The sequence below is a fragment of the Panulirus ornatus genome, chromosome 2, assembly GCF_036320965.1.
Source record: "Panulirus ornatus isolate Po-2019 chromosome 2, ASM3632096v1, whole genome shotgun sequence".
Lineage (NCBI taxonomy): Eukaryota > Metazoa > Arthropoda > Malacostraca > Decapoda > Palinuridae > Panulirus > Panulirus ornatus.
The window spans coordinates 48,138,558-48,156,830 of record NC_092225.1 but is presented as its reverse complement, the minus strand read 5'-3'; the positions used below and the strand labels follow the sequence as shown (position 1 = coordinate 48,156,830).

The following is an 18,273-nucleotide window of genomic DNA, read 5'->3' as shown; positions in this document are numbered from 1 at the left end:
TCAGCAGATACCACAGAGGTGGCGACACACACCAGCGTACTACCAACTTATGTGGGACATGTGGACAGAGAGGGACACTTGCCATAATGGAGGGATTTAAAGATTTAGCATCAGAATGTAGAGGAGGAGGAGAAGGAGAGTGTTGGAAGCAGCCCATACCTTAGCCATCTCTGCCTCATTACAGCAGCACTGTAACACTGCACACACTGTGCTATATGTCCGTCCCCGCCTTGTACCATCCCACGCTACACATCAGCGGCAGATATCGTGGGTTTCATCCCCGTCAAAAGTCTGCCTCGAGGCGCGGCGGAAGTTAACCAACTCATCAACAGCGACAACACGGTGGGGTTGCCTGTACCGCCCCTGGCACACAACAGGGACGGAGAGGAGGGAGGACACGGTGGAAGGAAAGAACACAGACAGGGGAAAAGGAAGAGGAATGGAATATAATGACAAGATGAAAGGTAAGGATGAGGAGCAGGGGAAAGGATGTTGATTAGAAAGGAGAAGACTGAGAAAGGAGAACATAGGGAAAGTACTGGAAATTGGATGTTGTTGACATTGAGGAAAGAAAACGATAAGATAACCTGGAAACATGCGATATGATAGGAAAGAAGTATGGTGAGCGGATGAGCAATTGAGTAGTTATTGAAGTAGTTAGGTTCATGAAATCAGAGGTAAGGAGAGCAAAAGAGAGCAGTGATGTGTGATGGAAATAAAGACGTGAAGGAGAGAGACGAGAGCGTTGTCAGAAAGGGAGATAAGTGGAGCAAAAGTTACGAGAAAAATAAGGCGTTCATGTTAGCGGAGACAGAAGATATGTGGAGGAAAACCTGAATGAAACCAAAAACAAAGTCAGAAAGAAACGGAACTAAAGCATAAGTATGAAGGTTGTGAAAAAACACACTAACCGGGTGAATTATGATGACGAGTTAGCACAAGAACATTATGACTGAATAGAAGTAACGAAGGCAGAACTTTTCTCTTTCACATCACGAACAGGAGCTTCAGTAAGGCCAGGCAAACGGTGAAGCGTGTGAAAGACAGAAGACAGAGAAAATACGAATGGAAATATGTTGGCTCACCAACAAAGACTGGCTTACTAATGAAGATTAGCTCGCTACAAAGGCTGGCTCACTGACAAAGACTGGCTTACTAACAAAGACTGCCTCACTAACAAAAACTACCTCACTAACAAAGACTAGCTAACTAAAAAAAGACTGGCTCTCTATCAAAGACTAACTAACAAAGACTGACCTACTAGCAAAGACTAGCTCTATAGAAAAGGTCAACTCATTAACAAAGATTAGCTTACTAACAAAGACTGGCTCACTAACAAAGTACACACAGTTGTACTTCATGGGAAGTCCTGAATTTTCACATCATTAATATAAGGTGACTGTACAGCTCAGTCCTTGGCTCGAATTTCTCTTATGTAATATATATTGATGATCTGCAAATAGATCTGGCTTCCATTGTCTCTTTAGTATATTGACGATATAAATATAGAAAGTAAGATGATATATGAGAATGGTTTTGGAAATATCCAGAATAACTGAGAATTGTTAACCTTGTCTGAGAAGTTGTCAATAAAACTGAATGCGCAATAAATACATGATGAGAAATAAAACAACTTTTCGTCTTCATTGTTTGTGAAGATGTATTTCTCTACATCTAGGTGAACACTTAGCTTTTTGCTTCAGCCCAGTGGTTCTAGCGACGGGATCTCTAGTGTACTTCGAGCAGCTTATCTACATCGATGCTTTACATTTTGTGAGAGTCTTAAGAACTTTTAATGAACTTTAATGAGGTCTTAATGGAGCCTTCCTTTCTGTCTGGACCAGGGCATCTAATTTCCATGGCCTTTAGAGTTCGCAAAAAAAAACTGTCTAATTTACACTAACGCCAGATGCTTTAGCTAATTCTCTCTCTCTCTCTCTCTCTCTCTCTCTCTCTCTCTCTCTCTCTCTCTCTCTCTCTCTCTCTCTCTCTCTCTCTCTCTCTCTCTCTCTCTCTCTCTCTCTCTCTCTCTCTCTCTCTCTCAATGATCATGTATCAATGCAATAATAAGAAGAATGCTAATGATTCATTCGCTTCAGCACAAAGGTGAAGCAGACATAAGGTTCCCTCCATCAAAACTAAGAAAAGAAATTTCATATCTTTAATCACCTTCTCTGTTGATCTCTTTCTCCCAAAGGTGATAAATTTAATATCTATCGCCAGAATTATCTGAACTTTTTCTTTCTTGGTTTTACAGAGCAAAAAGGACGTAAACATTAACTTATAATTGTCGCCTTATTTTCTTTGCTCGCAAGCTAAAAGAAATGGAAAATGATACTTACATAGTATCCGTGTCTTACATATCTTCCTTGAACGACGGTGTAGGACATGGGGTGAACCCCAGGATGTATTACCCTCTTGTTCTCTCCTTTACCACACTCCCAAGAGTTCTCATCTCTTACACCCTTCCTCTTGCCATCAAACTTCCTAATCACCTGTACCTGAACCTTTCATAAGATATCATGGTTTTAGCCTTAAAAGAATATAATGATCATTTACATATCGTATAAATTCGTCGGATTACAATAAAGAAAAGAATCAACAACGATAGAGTAAAATTTCATAGTTTCTTCTCTAACAATTTACGTTTTCTTTGATGATTCCCATTCTCTAACAAACTGACGCCACCATCGGAGGGGACACTAAGGCGATCTGCATCGCTTTGGTCACCTTCCTGTCATTACTAGCTAATGCATTGAACGTAGTAAAGAACTCAGTAGTTCTGACTGAGAATGCAGACCTATGTATTTCATACTCTGTTTTCCAAGCTTGTGTGAACCATTTCGTGAGGTGAGGTGAGTCTGGTTCTGCTCCTTCCGCTGTGTCGAGTATGTGTCAAGCTGTTTGGTTTTCTTGTTGGCTGGTTGTTACTGGCTTATTTGTAGGGGTGATTAATTCGCACTTTTTTGTTTATAATCAAATGCTTCCTTACTTCTTGTGTATGGCCGTCTGCTTATTTGACAGTGTTCTTTGTAAACTGTTTAACTGTCTGGCTGACTTGTTGGTTAGATGCTTTGCCAACTGTCTATTTCACTCTGGACAAACTGGTTCTCTGACTGTGAGACTGATTGTCTGGAATTTCATTAGGCTTGTTTTTCGACTGACTGTCTGACCGTTTGTCCGTCTGCATGTGACTGTGTGCCTGACTGTCCGCAATGGTTATAAGTCTGGGTATCTGTACGACTGTCTAAGTGACTGTCATGCTGACTTTCTGGATAGCTGTCTGGATAGTTGGATGGTTGACTGAACTTCGTATTGACTGATTATCCGACAAGTCATGTGACTGTCTGTGTCTGTCGAGCCAACTGAATGGCTCCTTGACCTACTGACTGTCTCTGGTGCCATTTGGGATCACTCACTAGTTTGCTGTCTTTGTGTTATATTTCATTATCTAGTTAACATCTTGCTTGCCTCGCTACCTATCTGTCTGGCTCTGCTTACATGTCACTTTAAATTTTGGACACTTTGGAATTTGTTCAAAATCTCACCAGAAGCCTGCTGAACTAAAGTCTGTGGTGAAAAATATACATTTATGTTGATAAGTCAAGTAATAAGAGAGTGAATATCAATGTTATTAACCCAGATGCACAAGTTCAACATATGGAGAATGTTCGCTTCAAATTCTGTTTCAGCATAAGGAATAACACTTACACTAACTAATATTTTCATTCAGATTTGGCGCACTTCAAAATTTCACCAAAATGCCACAAAATATGAAGCAAAATACCTGGAATTTGGGTTTAGGGAAAGGAAAAATATGTGTAGGTTTCATTTTCGCATAAGTCACGTGGCATCACATCACTTATATATTGGAATTATGTAAATCATACTCCGATATGTATATTCATATATATTTGGTTGATATGTGCATACATTTATGTATATATCGGGCAATTACAAAATCAATGAATGGTGATGAATTGTTTAAGAGACTTTGCTAGATTATCATATTCCAAATGTTCATTTAGCTGGTGTGGCTAGTTGTGCGAGAGAGGGGCTGCGGGCTGCTTAGAAATGAAAAAAAAAATTGATGATATTGGTGAGAAATGGTATCATAAATGGTCCAAAAGGTTTGGACAATATGACGAGAAAATATCTTAGATTTACCTGACCCTGAATCTGAAAAAGACTTGCTTACAACTAGCTAGCACTTCAGTTGAGAAAAGAGAGTGCATACAACTGGTCATGTTCCTTAGCGGTAGTCCTTGGTAGTCTTAGCGACCATAACCATAACCATGACCATGACCACCACCACCACCACCATGACCATAGGAGGCAGGATACCTAGCGGTGCCTAGGTACGTCACGGACGCATGGTAGCCGCTCCCGTCAACCCAGTACCTGACCTTCTGCACTCGACCATCAGGCAGATTCACGTAATACTTTCCTTGGGCGTTACCATGGCCGTCGCCGCCCTCCCACTGTCCGAAGTTGGTTGGTCCGGCCGAGACCCCATATCGGAAGCCATAAGGCAGGGCCACCTGTGGACATGGTATGTGTATGTATATCTATGATTTTTTTTCACATCTTTGACTTACTTCACTTGTACATATTTGAATGTTTTATCAAATATCAGTATAGATGTTATCACTGTGGATTATTTTGAAATTAGACCTACATTAGCATAACCTCCGTAGCCACCACCTCCTCCACCACCTCCTCCTCCTCCATATCCACCTCCAAATCCACCTCCAAAGCCTCCTGGAAGGGCCGTACCCCCTGCCACGAACAGGCACAGCAGCAGCACCTGCGGGAAGATGGAGAGTAATCGTCAGTTGTCAAAATGTTATGTTACAGTCTAGAAAACGTATCCATAGATAAAGTGAATTACAAGATTAAGGTAAGGAGAATACAGGACTAACACCATGACCTGGAGAGGCATAGTAATCATGGCAGTGGTCCTGGTGGTGAAGACGAAGCTGCTACACTCTCGCCTCGCCCATACCGTTGCTCTAATGAACACACACTAACTTAGACATCATTAATGTCTCTATTATATTCTGAGAGTTACTTTTCATACATATATTTTTTACTTATTTTTTTTCATTCGGCAAATTATGAAGTTTGTGTTTCGTAATGTTGACTTACCGACGCTGTTATATATATAGCAACACTATTCAAGCCATTTTTTGATATTCAATTACTTATAAAAGTAAATATGACAACTGATGAATTCTTTACATCTAAAGAAATGCTTGTGGATTTCATGTAGTTTTACAGTATATACAGTTTTAGGGACCACTCATTCTATCTCTTATTATCCATATCTATCATTGATACTGAACGACTTGAATATGATGACAGCAATTTTTGATTTTTGAATCTGGTAATGGTTGAATGTTCCACTAGATTCCTCTTCATACTGAACCAACGTTTGGTTAACTCACAGAGACGAGCATGTTGGTAGTGAAGTGTTTGGCTGCTCGGCAGACACTGGCTTCCTCTTGGTCTCGTCAGGTTTTATACCCTCAGCTGGAACCTTAGTCAGCAGTTTTTCTACTCCACCACCAGAGTCAGCCAAGGTTCAAAATGATTTTCATCCTTCAGAGAAAGTTGAATTTGAATGCAGTCAAGACTTATCGCTTCTTTAAACGCAAAACACATATCCTGGTTTCAGAATGAGCAAGAAAAGGTTGAGAAAGTGGATATACATGTCAGGAATAGAGGGAAGAATGAAAAGCGGTAGACCAAATTGTAGATGGAAGGATGGAGCGAAAAAGATTTTGAGTGATTATGTGTGCGTGTGTGTGTGTGTTTGTGTGTGTGTGTGTGTGTGTGTGTGTGTGTGTGTGTGTGTGTGTGTGTGTGTGTGTGTGTGTGTGTGTGTGTGTGTGTGTGTGTGTGTGTGTGTGTGTGTGTGTGTGTGTGTGTGTGCTTATATGTGCATATATTTGGATGAAAGTGGATGGGTCTTTTTCTTCTGTTTCCTGGCGCTACCACGCTAACACGGAAAACAGCGATGAAGTATATCAAATAGATGAATACATTTAAAAATGCTGAATATGAATTCGTAAAAAACCTGTGTTTAGTCCGATCTGTCAAGTAACTAGGAAATTATAATGTTATTTACCCCAGATGTTAAGAACATGGAAAATTTTTGGAAATGTCGGATTTTCAGTTCCATATTCTCATTCACCATAAAGTATAACATCTATTTTGAGATTTTCATTTGGATCAGTGGCACTTGAAAATATCTCCAATATCTCACCTCAATTTCTTGCAAAATACTTGGAATTTCTCATGATTTATTGAGCACCTTGGATCATTTTTCAAAGTACCCTTATATAACACTGCTATTAAGCATGCTAAATGATAATCTTTTGTAAAAAACGTACGTATAGGTCCCAGCCCCCATGGATCCATACGCTATCATGTCCTCTGCTAGGTATTTAAAACACTTCATATACTCTAGTTGCTCTCCATTCAAACTCACATTCCAGCCAATCTATTCTCCTCAACTGTTGAACTATGTAATCTTCCTTTTTTCATATTAACCCTCAACTTTCTGCTTCCATACATTCTCCCAAACGGAGGAAAAACAGCTTCTGTAGTTTCTCACTGGAATATGCCACAAGAGTTTTGTCATAAGGAAACAGTAAGTGACTCAACTCCGAGGCCTCCTTCTCCCGAAAGATCGTAGACCTCTTTTCTCCAAGACTCTCTCGTTCACCATTTCCATCACTCCATCAATAAGCAGATTAGACAGCCATGGTGACATCACATACCCTTCACCCAAACCTTTCCCTTCTCACCTGGAACTATTCACCCGCCTTTCTCCCTTCTCCCACACCGGCCTTAGTCTCTCGATGAAAATTCCTTGCTGCATCTGTCATCCCTCCTCCCACACCATATATTTACAACATCTTCCACAAAACATCTAGCTCAACCATATCCTACAATTTCTAAATATCTATAAATGCCTCATATAACTTCTCTTTCCCTAAGTATATCTCATACAAATTCTGCATAGGAAACACCTAATGCATGCATTCTCTACCCTCCTAAAGCGATATTGTACCTTTTCAGACTAATGCTTTATATATGCCATATCCTCTTGCTCATCAATCCTCCAAAAAACAAACCAATGCAAAATAAATAGATTGATACCTGAATTGTTCGAAAATACACTTCTGTCCACCTTCCCTTTATGCCATTGCACGATACAGTCATTCTGCTAATTCTCTGACACTAATCTTAGAATCGTTAACTAACCAATCAACATCACTGCCACCCATCTTCTCGAGAAATCTAACTGCATATTAGTCCAATCCTGCTGCCTTGCTACACTTAATCTCACGCAAACCTTTCACTACTACTTCTCTATTCGCCAAACCTCTTGCCACGGCTCTCTCACTTCGCATATCCCCACGACCCAAACACCCATCATCTGCCACTTAGTCATCTAAAAGATCATATAGCCGCTCAAAAGATTCTTGCCATCTACTTTTCACCTCTTCCTTGCCTGTTACCACTTTCTCATCATTTGTTTTTTGACAATTCTATTTGATACGTTTTCCTCACACGAGTTACCTCCTTCCAAAATATTTTCTTATTCACTCTCAATTTCGCCGATAATTTCTCCCTGCAACACTCACTGCCCTCTTTTTCAGGCTCTATATCTTCTTTTTGACCTCCTGTCACAACCTCTCGTACGTCTTATCTGTCATCCTTTCCCTGCAGGTAACACCCAAACCACTTTCTTTTTTTCTTGCATCGGTACCTTTTCTTACTCATCCCATTACAAAGCACCCTTTTTCAAACCACCACATCCCACCTCTGGCGTAAAAAATACTTTCCTTACACATGGAAGCATTACTCTCACTTTTTGTTATTCCTTACCTAATCTGGCTCGGTATCCCTTTATACAAGCCTCTTTACCAAGCTCGTTCACATACCTAACCCTCTTATCACCCATATAATTTCCACCTTTCCCAAAGCCTTTACAAACATAACCATTGTCTACACAAAGATATGAATGCACACATACCCCACCCGACCTGTCCTTTTTAAAATATCTAAGTGTAAAATCTCTCTTTAGCACATATGTTAATCAATACACAAGCTGACTTATGGAAATGTTTTATATACTGTAATTCATAACCAATTTTGTTACAATTGGTTATGAATTAAAGTATCCCAAACATTTCCTTAACTTAGCTTGTAATGTTCCTAGAAATTTTTTTCTTAACATTTTCAAACAAAATAGCCATTTGTGAAGATATACTTATATTATTACCTTATTGTGATAACATGCATAATATTTACCTTTTGTTGAAATCTTTGATATTCATATAGATCTCGTGAATAACAATGCAGTTAGGGAATGTCTTATCAGAAATTCTGTAGCTTTTTGAAGTGATGTAAGTAGTCTTATAACAGCCAGCGAATTATCATTATCACTGCCTGAGTCTAACAAACTGCCAAAACCCTTAATGATGCAGAGGAAAACGGGTTTAGTGAAAGGAAAAGTGTGTGCAAAGTTGATATTCGCATAGGTCACATGGCATCACAACACTTATATATTGAAATTATGGATCTCATACTCCGATATGTATATTCATATATATTTGGTTGATATGTACATACATTTATGTATATGTTGGACAATTACAAAATCAACAACTAGTAATAAATTGTATAGGAGAGCAGGAATATCATATTCCAAATGTTCATTTTCTGATGTAGCTAGTTGTGCGAGAGAAGGGCTGTAGGCTGCATAGAAATGAAAAGAAGAATATGCTGTCATATATGGTGTCATATACGGTCCAAAATATTTGGCCAATGTCACAAGAAAATCTCTTAGATCTACCTGTTGCTCAGTTTGAAAGATGACTTGCTTACGACTAGCACTTCAGTCGAGAAAAGAGAGTGCATACAACTGGTCATGTTCCTTAGCGGTAGTCCTTGGTAGTCTTAGCGACCATAACCATAACCATGACCATGACCACCACCACCACCACCACCATGACCATAGGAGGCAGGATACCTAGCGGTGCCCAGGTACGTCACGGACGCATGGTAGCCGCTCCCGTCAACCCAGTACCTGACCTTCTGCACTCGACCATCAGGCAGATTCACGTAATACTTTCCTTGGGCGTTACCATGGCCGTCGCCGCCCTCCCACTGTCCGAAGTTGGTTGGTCCGGCCGAGACCCCATATCGGAAGCCATAAGGCAGGGCCACCTGTGGACATGGTATGTGTATGTATATCTATGATTTTTTTTTTCACATGTTTGACTTACTTCACTTGTGCATATTTGAATGTTTTATCAAATATCAGTATAGATGTTATCACTGTGGATCATTTTGAATTAAGACCTACATTAGCATAACCTCCGTAGCCACCACCTCCTCCACCACCTCCTCCTCCTCCATATCCACCTCCAAATCCTCCTCCAAAGCCTCCTGGAAGGGCCGTACCCCCTGCCACGAACAGGCACAACAGCAGCACCTGCGGGAAGATTGAGAGTAATCGTCAGTTGTCAAAATGTTATGTTACAGTCTAGAAAATGTATCCATAGATAAAGTGAATTACAAGGTTAAGGTAAGGAGAATACAGGACTAACACCATGACCTGGAGAGGCATAGTAATCATGGCAGTGGTCCTGGTGGTGAAGACGAAGCTGCTACACTCTCGCCTCGCCCATACCGTTGCTCTAATGAACACACACTAACTTAGATATCATTAGTGTCTCTACATTATTCTGATAGTTCATTTTTCGCATCAATATATTTTTTACTTATCATTTTTCATTCAGTAGATTATGAAGTTTTTTTTTTGCTCTGTAATGTTGTCTTATCGACGCTTGTATGTATAGCTACAATATTCAAGCCATTTTTGAATATTCAGTTAATTATATAAGAATATATGACATCTGATAAATTCTTTACATTTCAAAATATCCTTGTGGACTTCATGTAGCTTTACAGTAAATACAGTTTTGGATGCCACTCATTCTTTATTATTATTATCCATATCTATTACTGATACTGAACGACTTAGATATGATGACAGCAATTTTTGATTTTTGAATCTGGTAATGGTTGAATGTTCCACTAGATTCCTCTTCATACTGAACCAACGTTTGGTTAACTCACAGAGACGAGCATGTTGGTAGTGAAGTGTTTGACTGCTCGGCAGACACTGGCTTCCTCTTGGTCTCGTCAGGTTTTATACCCTCAGCTGGAACCTTAGTCAGCAGTTTTTCTACTCCACCACCAGAGTCAGCCAAGGTTCCAAAATGATTTCATCCTTCAGAGAAAGTTGAATTTGAATGCAGTCAAGACTTAACGCTTCTTTAAACACAAAACACATACCCTGGTTTCAGAATGAGCAAGAAAAGGTCGAGAAAGTGGATATACATGTCAGGATTAGAGGGAAGAATGAAAGACGGTAAACCAAATTGTAGATGAAAGGATGGAGCGAAAAAAAAAATTAGAGTGATTATGGCAGGAGGGTGAAAAGTGTGCACAGAAAAGAGTGAATTGGAACGATATGGTATACTGAGGTCGACTTTTCATCAGTGATTGAACCAGAGTATGTGAAGCGTCTGGGGTAAACCAATGTGGAGCTTTGATGTTCATAGGGAGCAATGGTTTCGTTGCAGTACAAATGACAGGCAGACAATAAATATGAGCGGGTATGGCCTTTCTTCATATGTTCCTTGGCGCTACCTGGCTGTCGCAGGGGATGACGTTGCTGTTTAATGTGTGGCAGGGATGGCTCTCGTAATGGATAAGGGCGAGAGAACGTTGGTATATAATCTTTTTTTTTTTTATTAAACTTCGTCGCTGTCTCCCGCTTAGCGAGGTAGCGCAAGGAAACAAAAGAAAGAATGTCCCAACCCATTCACATACTCATGTATATACATACACGTCCTCACACGCACATATACATACCTATACATTTCAACGTATACATATATTTGCATACACAGATATATACATATATACACATGTACATAATTCACACTTGCTGCCTCCATTCATTCTCGTCACCACCCCGCCACACATGAAATGACAACCCTCTCCCCCCGCAAGCGCGCGAGGCAGCGCTAGGAAAAGATAACAACGGCCACATTCGTTCACACTCTGTCTCTAGCTGTCATGTATGATGCACAGAAACCACAGCTCCCTTTCCACATCCAGGCCCCACAAAACTTTCCATGGTTTACCCCAGACGCTTCACATGCCCTGGCTCAATCCATTGACAGCACGTCGACACTGGTATACCACATCGTTCCAATTCACTCTATTCCTTTCACGCCTTTCACCCTCCTGTATGTTCAGGTCCCGATCGCTCAAAATCTTTTTCATTCCATGTATATATATATATATATATATATATATATATATATATATATATATATATCATACAAACCTCTAACAGCCGGGATGGAACCCGGGATCGAACCCGGAATCGAACCCGGGATCCCTGTGCAACAGGCGGGAGCGCTACCGCTAGGTTATGATTGCCCGTAATTAAGAAATGACTATTCAAATACTATGTACCCGAATACCTTTCGTCTCACACTAATGAGCAACGGGGTCTACATCAGTCATTTCCTATCAGGCTCACACAGCCAGCACATAGCATTTTACCGAACCTAACTGTACAACGCGGAGGTACATGAATACGAGCAAAGTGCATATGAACACGCATCTTCATAGAACATACTAACCTCCAACTGTCAGGATCGAACCCAGGACCCCTGTGTAACAGACGGATGCGCTACCGCTAGGCTATGATCGCTCCTGATAGAGAAATGACTATTCGAATACTATGTACCCGAATACCTTTCGTCACACATTGGTGAGCTACGGTGTCTACACCGGTCTTTTCACGTTTCTTTTATCTCAGTACCTTTGCTTCCTCATCTCATTACAAAGTACTCTTTATCATATGCCTACATCCCACCTTTAGCATAAAACATACTTTCCTCACACATGTAGGAATTACTTCCCTAAATATTTTCAATACCTTACCTCTCTCCTAGTTTCCTTTCCTCTCGTCTTTTGCTATTCTTCACCTATTCTCGCCTCGTATCTCTTTACAGAAACCTCTTTTCTAAGGTCGCTCACATTCGCCACCCATAAAATTTCCACTTTTCCTAAAACCTTTACAAATATAACCATTGTCTCCACCAAGATATGAATACACACACATCTCACCCCACCTGTCCCTTTTAAAATATCTAAGTGTAAAGGTCTCTCTTTAGCACATATATCAGGTAATATACAAGCTGAATCATGGAAATGTTTTAGATACTGTAATTTATAATCATTGTTGTTTATATTGGTTATGAGTTAAAGCATCTGAAACATTTCCTTAGCTTTTGATTTTCTTAGAACATCTTTTTTAATATTTTCAAACAGAATAACCATTTGTGAATAAAATCTTTATGTTATTACCCTGTTGTGATAACACGCTTAGTGTTTATCTTCTGTTGATATCATTAATACTTGAATAATTTTCATGAATAACAATGCGGTTATCAGAAATTCTGAAGCTTTTTAAAATGGTGTAAGTAGTTTACAATAGCCAGCAAATAATCTTTATAACTGCCTGAGTGAAACAAACTGTCAAAGCCCTTACTGGTGCAGAGGAAAATGGGTTTAGTGAAAGGAAAAGTGTGTGTAAACTTGATATTCGCATAGGTCACTTGGCATCACATCACTTATATATTGGAATAATGGAATTCATACCTTCGATATGTATATTCATATATATATTTGGTTGATATGTACATACATCTATGTATATATTGCACAATTACAAAATCAGGAGATAGAAATGAATTGTATAAGAGAGCAAGATTATCATATTCCAAATGGTCATTTAGCTGGTGTAGCTAGTTGTGTGAAAGAGGGACTGCAGGCTGCTTAGAATAAAAATAAAGATACTCGTTAGATATGGTGGCATAATTGGTCCAAAATGTTTGACGAACGTCACAAGAAAATCTCTTAGAGATGCCTGACCCTGGATTTGAAAGATGACTTTTTACGACTAGCACTCCAGTTTGAAAAATGAGAATGCATATAACTGGTCATGTTCCTTAGCGCTGGTCCATGGTAGTCTTAGCGACCATAACCATAACCATGACCATGACCACCACCACCACCACCACCACCATGACCATAGGAGGCAGGATACCTAGCGGTGCCCAGGTACGTCACGGACGCATGGTAGCCGCTCCCGTCAACCCAGTACCTGACCTTCTGCACTCGACCATCAGGCAGATTCACGTAATATTTTCCTTGGGCGTTACCATGGCCGTCGCCGCCCTCCCACTGTCCGAAGTTGGTTGGTCCGGCCGAGACCCCATATCGGAAGCCATAAGGCAGGGCCACCTGTGGACATGGTATGTGTATGTATATTCATAACTTTTTCACATCTTTGACATACTTCACTTGTACATATTTGAATGTTTCAACAAATATCAGCAAAGATGTTATAATTATGGATTATTTTAAATTAAGACCTACATTAGCATAACCTCCGTAGCCACCACCTCCTCCACCACCTCCTCCTCCTCCATATCCACCTCCAAATCCTCCTCCAAATCCTCCTCCAAAGCCTCCTGGAAGGGCCGTACCCCCTGCCAGGAAGAGGCACAGCAGCAGCACCTGCGGGAAGATTGAGAGTAATCGTCAGTTGTCAAAATCTTATGCTATTGACTAAAAAATGTATCCATAGATAAAATGAGTCCACAGATTAAGGTTAGGGAGATACAAGACTAACACCATGACCTGGAGAGGCATAGTAATCATGGCAGTGTTCCTGGTGGTAAAGACGAAGCAGCTTCACACTCGCCCATACCGTGGCGCTAATGAGCAAAGCTCTAACTTAGAAGTCTTTAATGTCTCCACCTTATTCTGATATACATTTTTCGTATGTATATATCTTTTATTTCTTATTTTTCATTCAGTAGATTATGAAGTTTATTTTTTGTTTCGTAATGTTGACTTATCGACGCTTCTATGTATAGCTACAATATTCAAGCCATTTTTGAATATTCAGTTACTTATATAAGAATATATGACAACTGATAGATTCTTTACTTTTCAAAATATCCTTGTGGACTTCACGTAGTTTTACAGTAAATACAGTTTTGGAAACCACTCATTCTTTCATATTGTTATCTAAATTTATTAGTGATACTGAACGACTTAGATATCATAACAACAATATTTGATTTTTGAATCTGGTAATGGTTGAATGTTCCATTAGATTACCCTTCATAATGAACCAACGTTTGGTTAACTCACAGAGACGAGCATGTTGGTAGTGAAGTGTTTGGCTGCTCGGCAGACACTGGCTTCCTCTTGGTCTCGTCAGGTTTTATACCCTCAGCTGGAACCTTACTCAGCAGTTTTTCTACTCCACCACCAGAGTCAGCCAAGGTTCAAAAATGATTTTCATCCTTCAGAGAAAGTTGAATTTGAATGCAGTCAAGACTTGACGCTTCTTAAAACACAAAACACATACCCTGGTTTCAGAATGAGCAAAAAAAAAGGTTGAGAAAGTGGATATACTTGTCATGAGTAGAGGGAAGAATGAAAGGAGCTAGGATGGAGCGAAAGATATTTTGAGTGATTATGGCTTGAACATGCAGGAGGGTGAAAAATGTGCACAGAAAAGAGTGATTTGGAACGATATGGCATACTGGGGTCGACTTGTCATCAGTGAGTAAACTAGAGTATGTGAAGCGTCTGTGGTAAACCAATGAAAGGTCTGTGAAGCCTTGATGTACATAGGGAGCAATGGTTTCGTTGCAATACAAATGACAGGTAGACAATGATTATGAGCGGGTGTGGCCTTTCTTCATATGTTTCCTGGTGCTACTTGGCTGTCGTAGGGGATGACGATGCTTTTTTGTGTGTGGCGGGGTGGCTCTGGGAAAAGGGCGAGGGAGTATGAATATATATATATATATATATCTATATATATATATATATATATATATATATATATATATATGTATATATATATATATATATATATATATATATATATATATATATATATATATATATATATATATATATATATATATATATATATGCATATATATATATATATATATATATATATATATATATATATATATATATATATATATATATATATATATATATATATATATATATATATATATATATATAATTTCTTTTATATTATACTTTGTCGCTGTCTCCCGCTTAGCGAGGTAGCGCAAGGAAACAATCGAGAGAATGATTCAACCCATCCACGTACTCATGTATATACATACACGTCCTCTCACTGACAAATATATACCTATACATTTCAACATGTACAAATATATACATACACAGACATATACATATATACACATGTACAGAAATCAGACTTGCTATCTCCATTCATTCCCGTCACCACCCAGTCACACATGAAAAGACAACCCCCTCTCCCACGCACGCGCGCGAGGCAGCGCTAGGAACAGACAAATTCGTTCACCCTCAGTCTCTAGCTCTCATGTATGATGCAAGGAAACCACAGCTCCCTTTCCACATCCAGGCCCCACAAAACTTTCAATGGTTTACCCTAGATGCTTCACATGCCCTGGTTCAAACCATTGACAGCACGTCGACCCCGGTATACCACATCGTTCTAGTTCACGCTATTCCTTGCACGCCTTTCTCCCTCCTGGTTGTTCAGGCCCCGACCACTCAAAATCTTTTTCACTCTATATATATTGTTACGAAGACGTGTGTGTTTGTATCTATTTCTTATCAGGGCGAGGAGTGATGCTTGACGCTGGCTCGGAGTTTCTGTCCACCCAGCATTTTACGAGAGTGTAACTACGCCGAGACTCTGGGACCCTCCAACCAATGAGAATTTCTTCTATTTTTCTTTAGCCAATCGAAATGTAAGGTTTATAGCAGCAAGGGTGAACGATTGTCTTCTTCTACCCACAACACCCGCTGAGACTCGATTCCTTTCTCTGAAGCCCAGCGAGGTGGGTGTTGTCCCCTGTTGTAGCCTGTAAACCTGTAAGCCTGTAAACCTGTAAGCCTGTAAGCCCTGCTGTGCTATAAGCCGTTACTGCTATAACGAGTGTTGTGCTATAAGTGTTTACTGTGCTACATCAGATTTAGGTAAGTGTTTACTGTGTTACATCAGATTTAGGTAAGTGTTTACTGTGTTACATCAGATTTAGCTAAGTGTTTACTGTGTTACATCAGATTTAGCTAAGTGTTTACTGTGTTACATCAGGTTTAGATAAGTGTAACGATGAAGTTAATTGTGTCACGTCAAGCGTAACTGTCACAAGAAAGAGATCTCCTGGCTTGAAATCTTATCTGGAATATTGACTTATGTTCAGCGTTAACGTAATGATGCATGCTTGATTTATGTGCCTATCTTTGTACACTTGAATTCTTTCATTATAAGTAGATTTAATGTAATGCTGGTCTTTAATTCAATCCCATAACTTTATTATTGTGTTATCCCGTTGTGACACAACAAATCTATAACGTCCTTGCAAGACAAGGTCAGTAGTATTTGTAACAGATATGTTACTGGCGACCTAGCCTGAATAAGTATTGAGTTCGTAACAATATGTATATATATATATATATATATATATATATATATATATATATATATATATATATATATATACATATAAATGTGTGTATATCATACAAACCTCTAACAACCGGGATCGAACCCGGGACCCCTTTTGCTATGATCGTCCGTTATAAAGAAATGACTATTCAAATACTATGTACCCGAATATCTTTCATCTCACATTGTTGAGCAACTGGGTGTACACCGTTCATTTCCCATTAGGCTCACACAGCCAGCACATAGCATTTTACCGAACCCAACTGTACAACGCGGATGTACATGAATGCGAGCAAAGTGCATATGAACACGCATCTTCATAGAACATACAAACCTCCAACAGCCAGGATCGAACCCAGGACCCCTGTGCAACAGGCGGAAGCGCTACCGCTAGGCTACGATCACCCCTAACAGAGAAATGACTATTCGAATACTATGTACCCGAATACCTTTCGTCACACATTGGTGAGTTACGGGGTCTACACCGGTCATTTCACGTTTCTTTTATCTCAGTACCTTTGCTTCCTCATCTTTTTACAAAGTACTCTTTATCATATGCCTACATCCCACCTTTAGCATAAAACATACTTTCCTCACACATGTAAGCATTACTTCCCTAAATATTTTCAATACCTTACCTCTCTCCTAGTTTCCTTTCCTCTCGTCTTTTGCTATTCTTCACCTAATCTCGCCTCGTATCTCTTTACAGAAACCTCTTTTCTAAGCTTGCTCACATTCGCCACCCATAAAATTTCCACTTTTCCTAAAACCTTTACAAATATAACCATTGTCTCCACCAAGATATGAATACACACACATCTCACCCCACCTGTCCCTTTTAAAACATCTAAGTGTGAAGGTCTCTCTTTAGCACATATATCAAGTAATATACAAGCTGAATCATGGAAATGTTTTAGATACTGTAATTTATAATCATTGTTGTTTATATTGATTATGAGTTAAAGCATCTGAAACATTTCCTTAGCTTTTGATTTTCGTAGAACGTCTTTTTCAGTATTTTCAAACAAAATAACCTTTTGTGAAGAAAATCCCTATGTTATTACCCTATTGTGATAACACGCTTAGTGTTTATCTTTCGTTGAAATCTTTGATACCTGAATAATCTTCATGAATAACAATGCGGTTATCAGAAATTCTGAAGCTTTTTGAAATGGTGTAAGTAGTCTTATAATAGCAGAGGATAATGGGCTTAGTGAAAGGAAATGTGTGTGTTTAAACTTGATATTCGCATAGGTCACGGGGCATAATATCACTTACATATTGGAATAATGGAAATCATACTTCGATATGTATATTCATATATATTTGGTTCATACGTACATGCATTTATGTATATAATGCACAATTACAAAATCAGGAGATTGAAATGAATTGTATAAGAGAGCAGGATTGTCACATTCCAAATGGTCATTTAGCTGGTGTAGCTAGTTGTGTGAAAGAGAGACTGCAGGCTGCTTAGAATGAAAAAAAAGATACTCGTTAGATATGGTGGCATAATTGGTCCAATATGTTTGACGAACGCCACAAGAAAATCCCTTAGAGATGCCTGACCCTGGATTTGAAAGATGACCTATTACAACTAACACTCCAGTTTGAAAAAT

The 18,273-nt window shown here is 39.4% G+C and overlaps 3 protein-coding genes across 3 annotated transcripts; all 3 read right to left on the bottom strand.

Moving 5' to 3' along the window:
- Positions 1 to 3,920: 3,920 nt before the first annotated feature.
- Positions 3,921 to 5,624, bottom strand: LOC139752859 (uncharacterized). Its single transcript, XM_071668846.1, has 3 exons — positions 5,448 to 5,624; positions 4,679 to 4,807; positions 3,921 to 4,541 (listed from the first exon to the last, which is right to left on the bottom strand). Exons 1-3 carry the CDS (start codon positions 5,457 to 5,459, stop codon positions 4,275 to 4,277), a joined length of 408 nt encoding a protein of 135 aa, XP_071524947.1. The 5' UTR covers positions 5,460 to 5,624; the 3' UTR covers positions 3,921 to 4,274.
- A 2,999-nt stretch (positions 5,625 to 8,623) lies between these two features.
- On the bottom strand, positions 8,624 to 10,265 carry LOC139752855 (uncharacterized). The gene is made up of 3 exons (XM_071668832.1): positions 10,159 to 10,265; positions 9,383 to 9,511; positions 8,624 to 9,243 (listed from the first exon to the last, which is right to left on the bottom strand). The coding sequence occupies exons 1-3, from the start codon at positions 10,168 to 10,170 to the stop codon at positions 8,974 to 8,976; spliced, it is 411 nt and encodes a 136-aa protein (XP_071524933.1). The 5' UTR covers positions 10,171 to 10,265; the 3' UTR covers positions 8,624 to 8,973.
- A 2,531-nt stretch (positions 10,266 to 12,796) lies between these two features.
- On the bottom strand, positions 12,797 to 14,370 carry LOC139752851 (uncharacterized). Its single transcript, XM_071668818.1, has 3 exons — positions 14,329 to 14,370; positions 13,546 to 13,686; positions 12,797 to 13,410 (listed from the first exon to the last, which is right to left on the bottom strand). Exons 1-3 carry the CDS (start codon positions 14,338 to 14,340, stop codon positions 13,138 to 13,140), a joined length of 426 nt encoding a protein of 141 aa, XP_071524919.1. The 5' UTR covers positions 14,341 to 14,370; the 3' UTR covers positions 12,797 to 13,137.
- Positions 14,371 to 18,273: the final 3,903 nt, after the last annotated feature.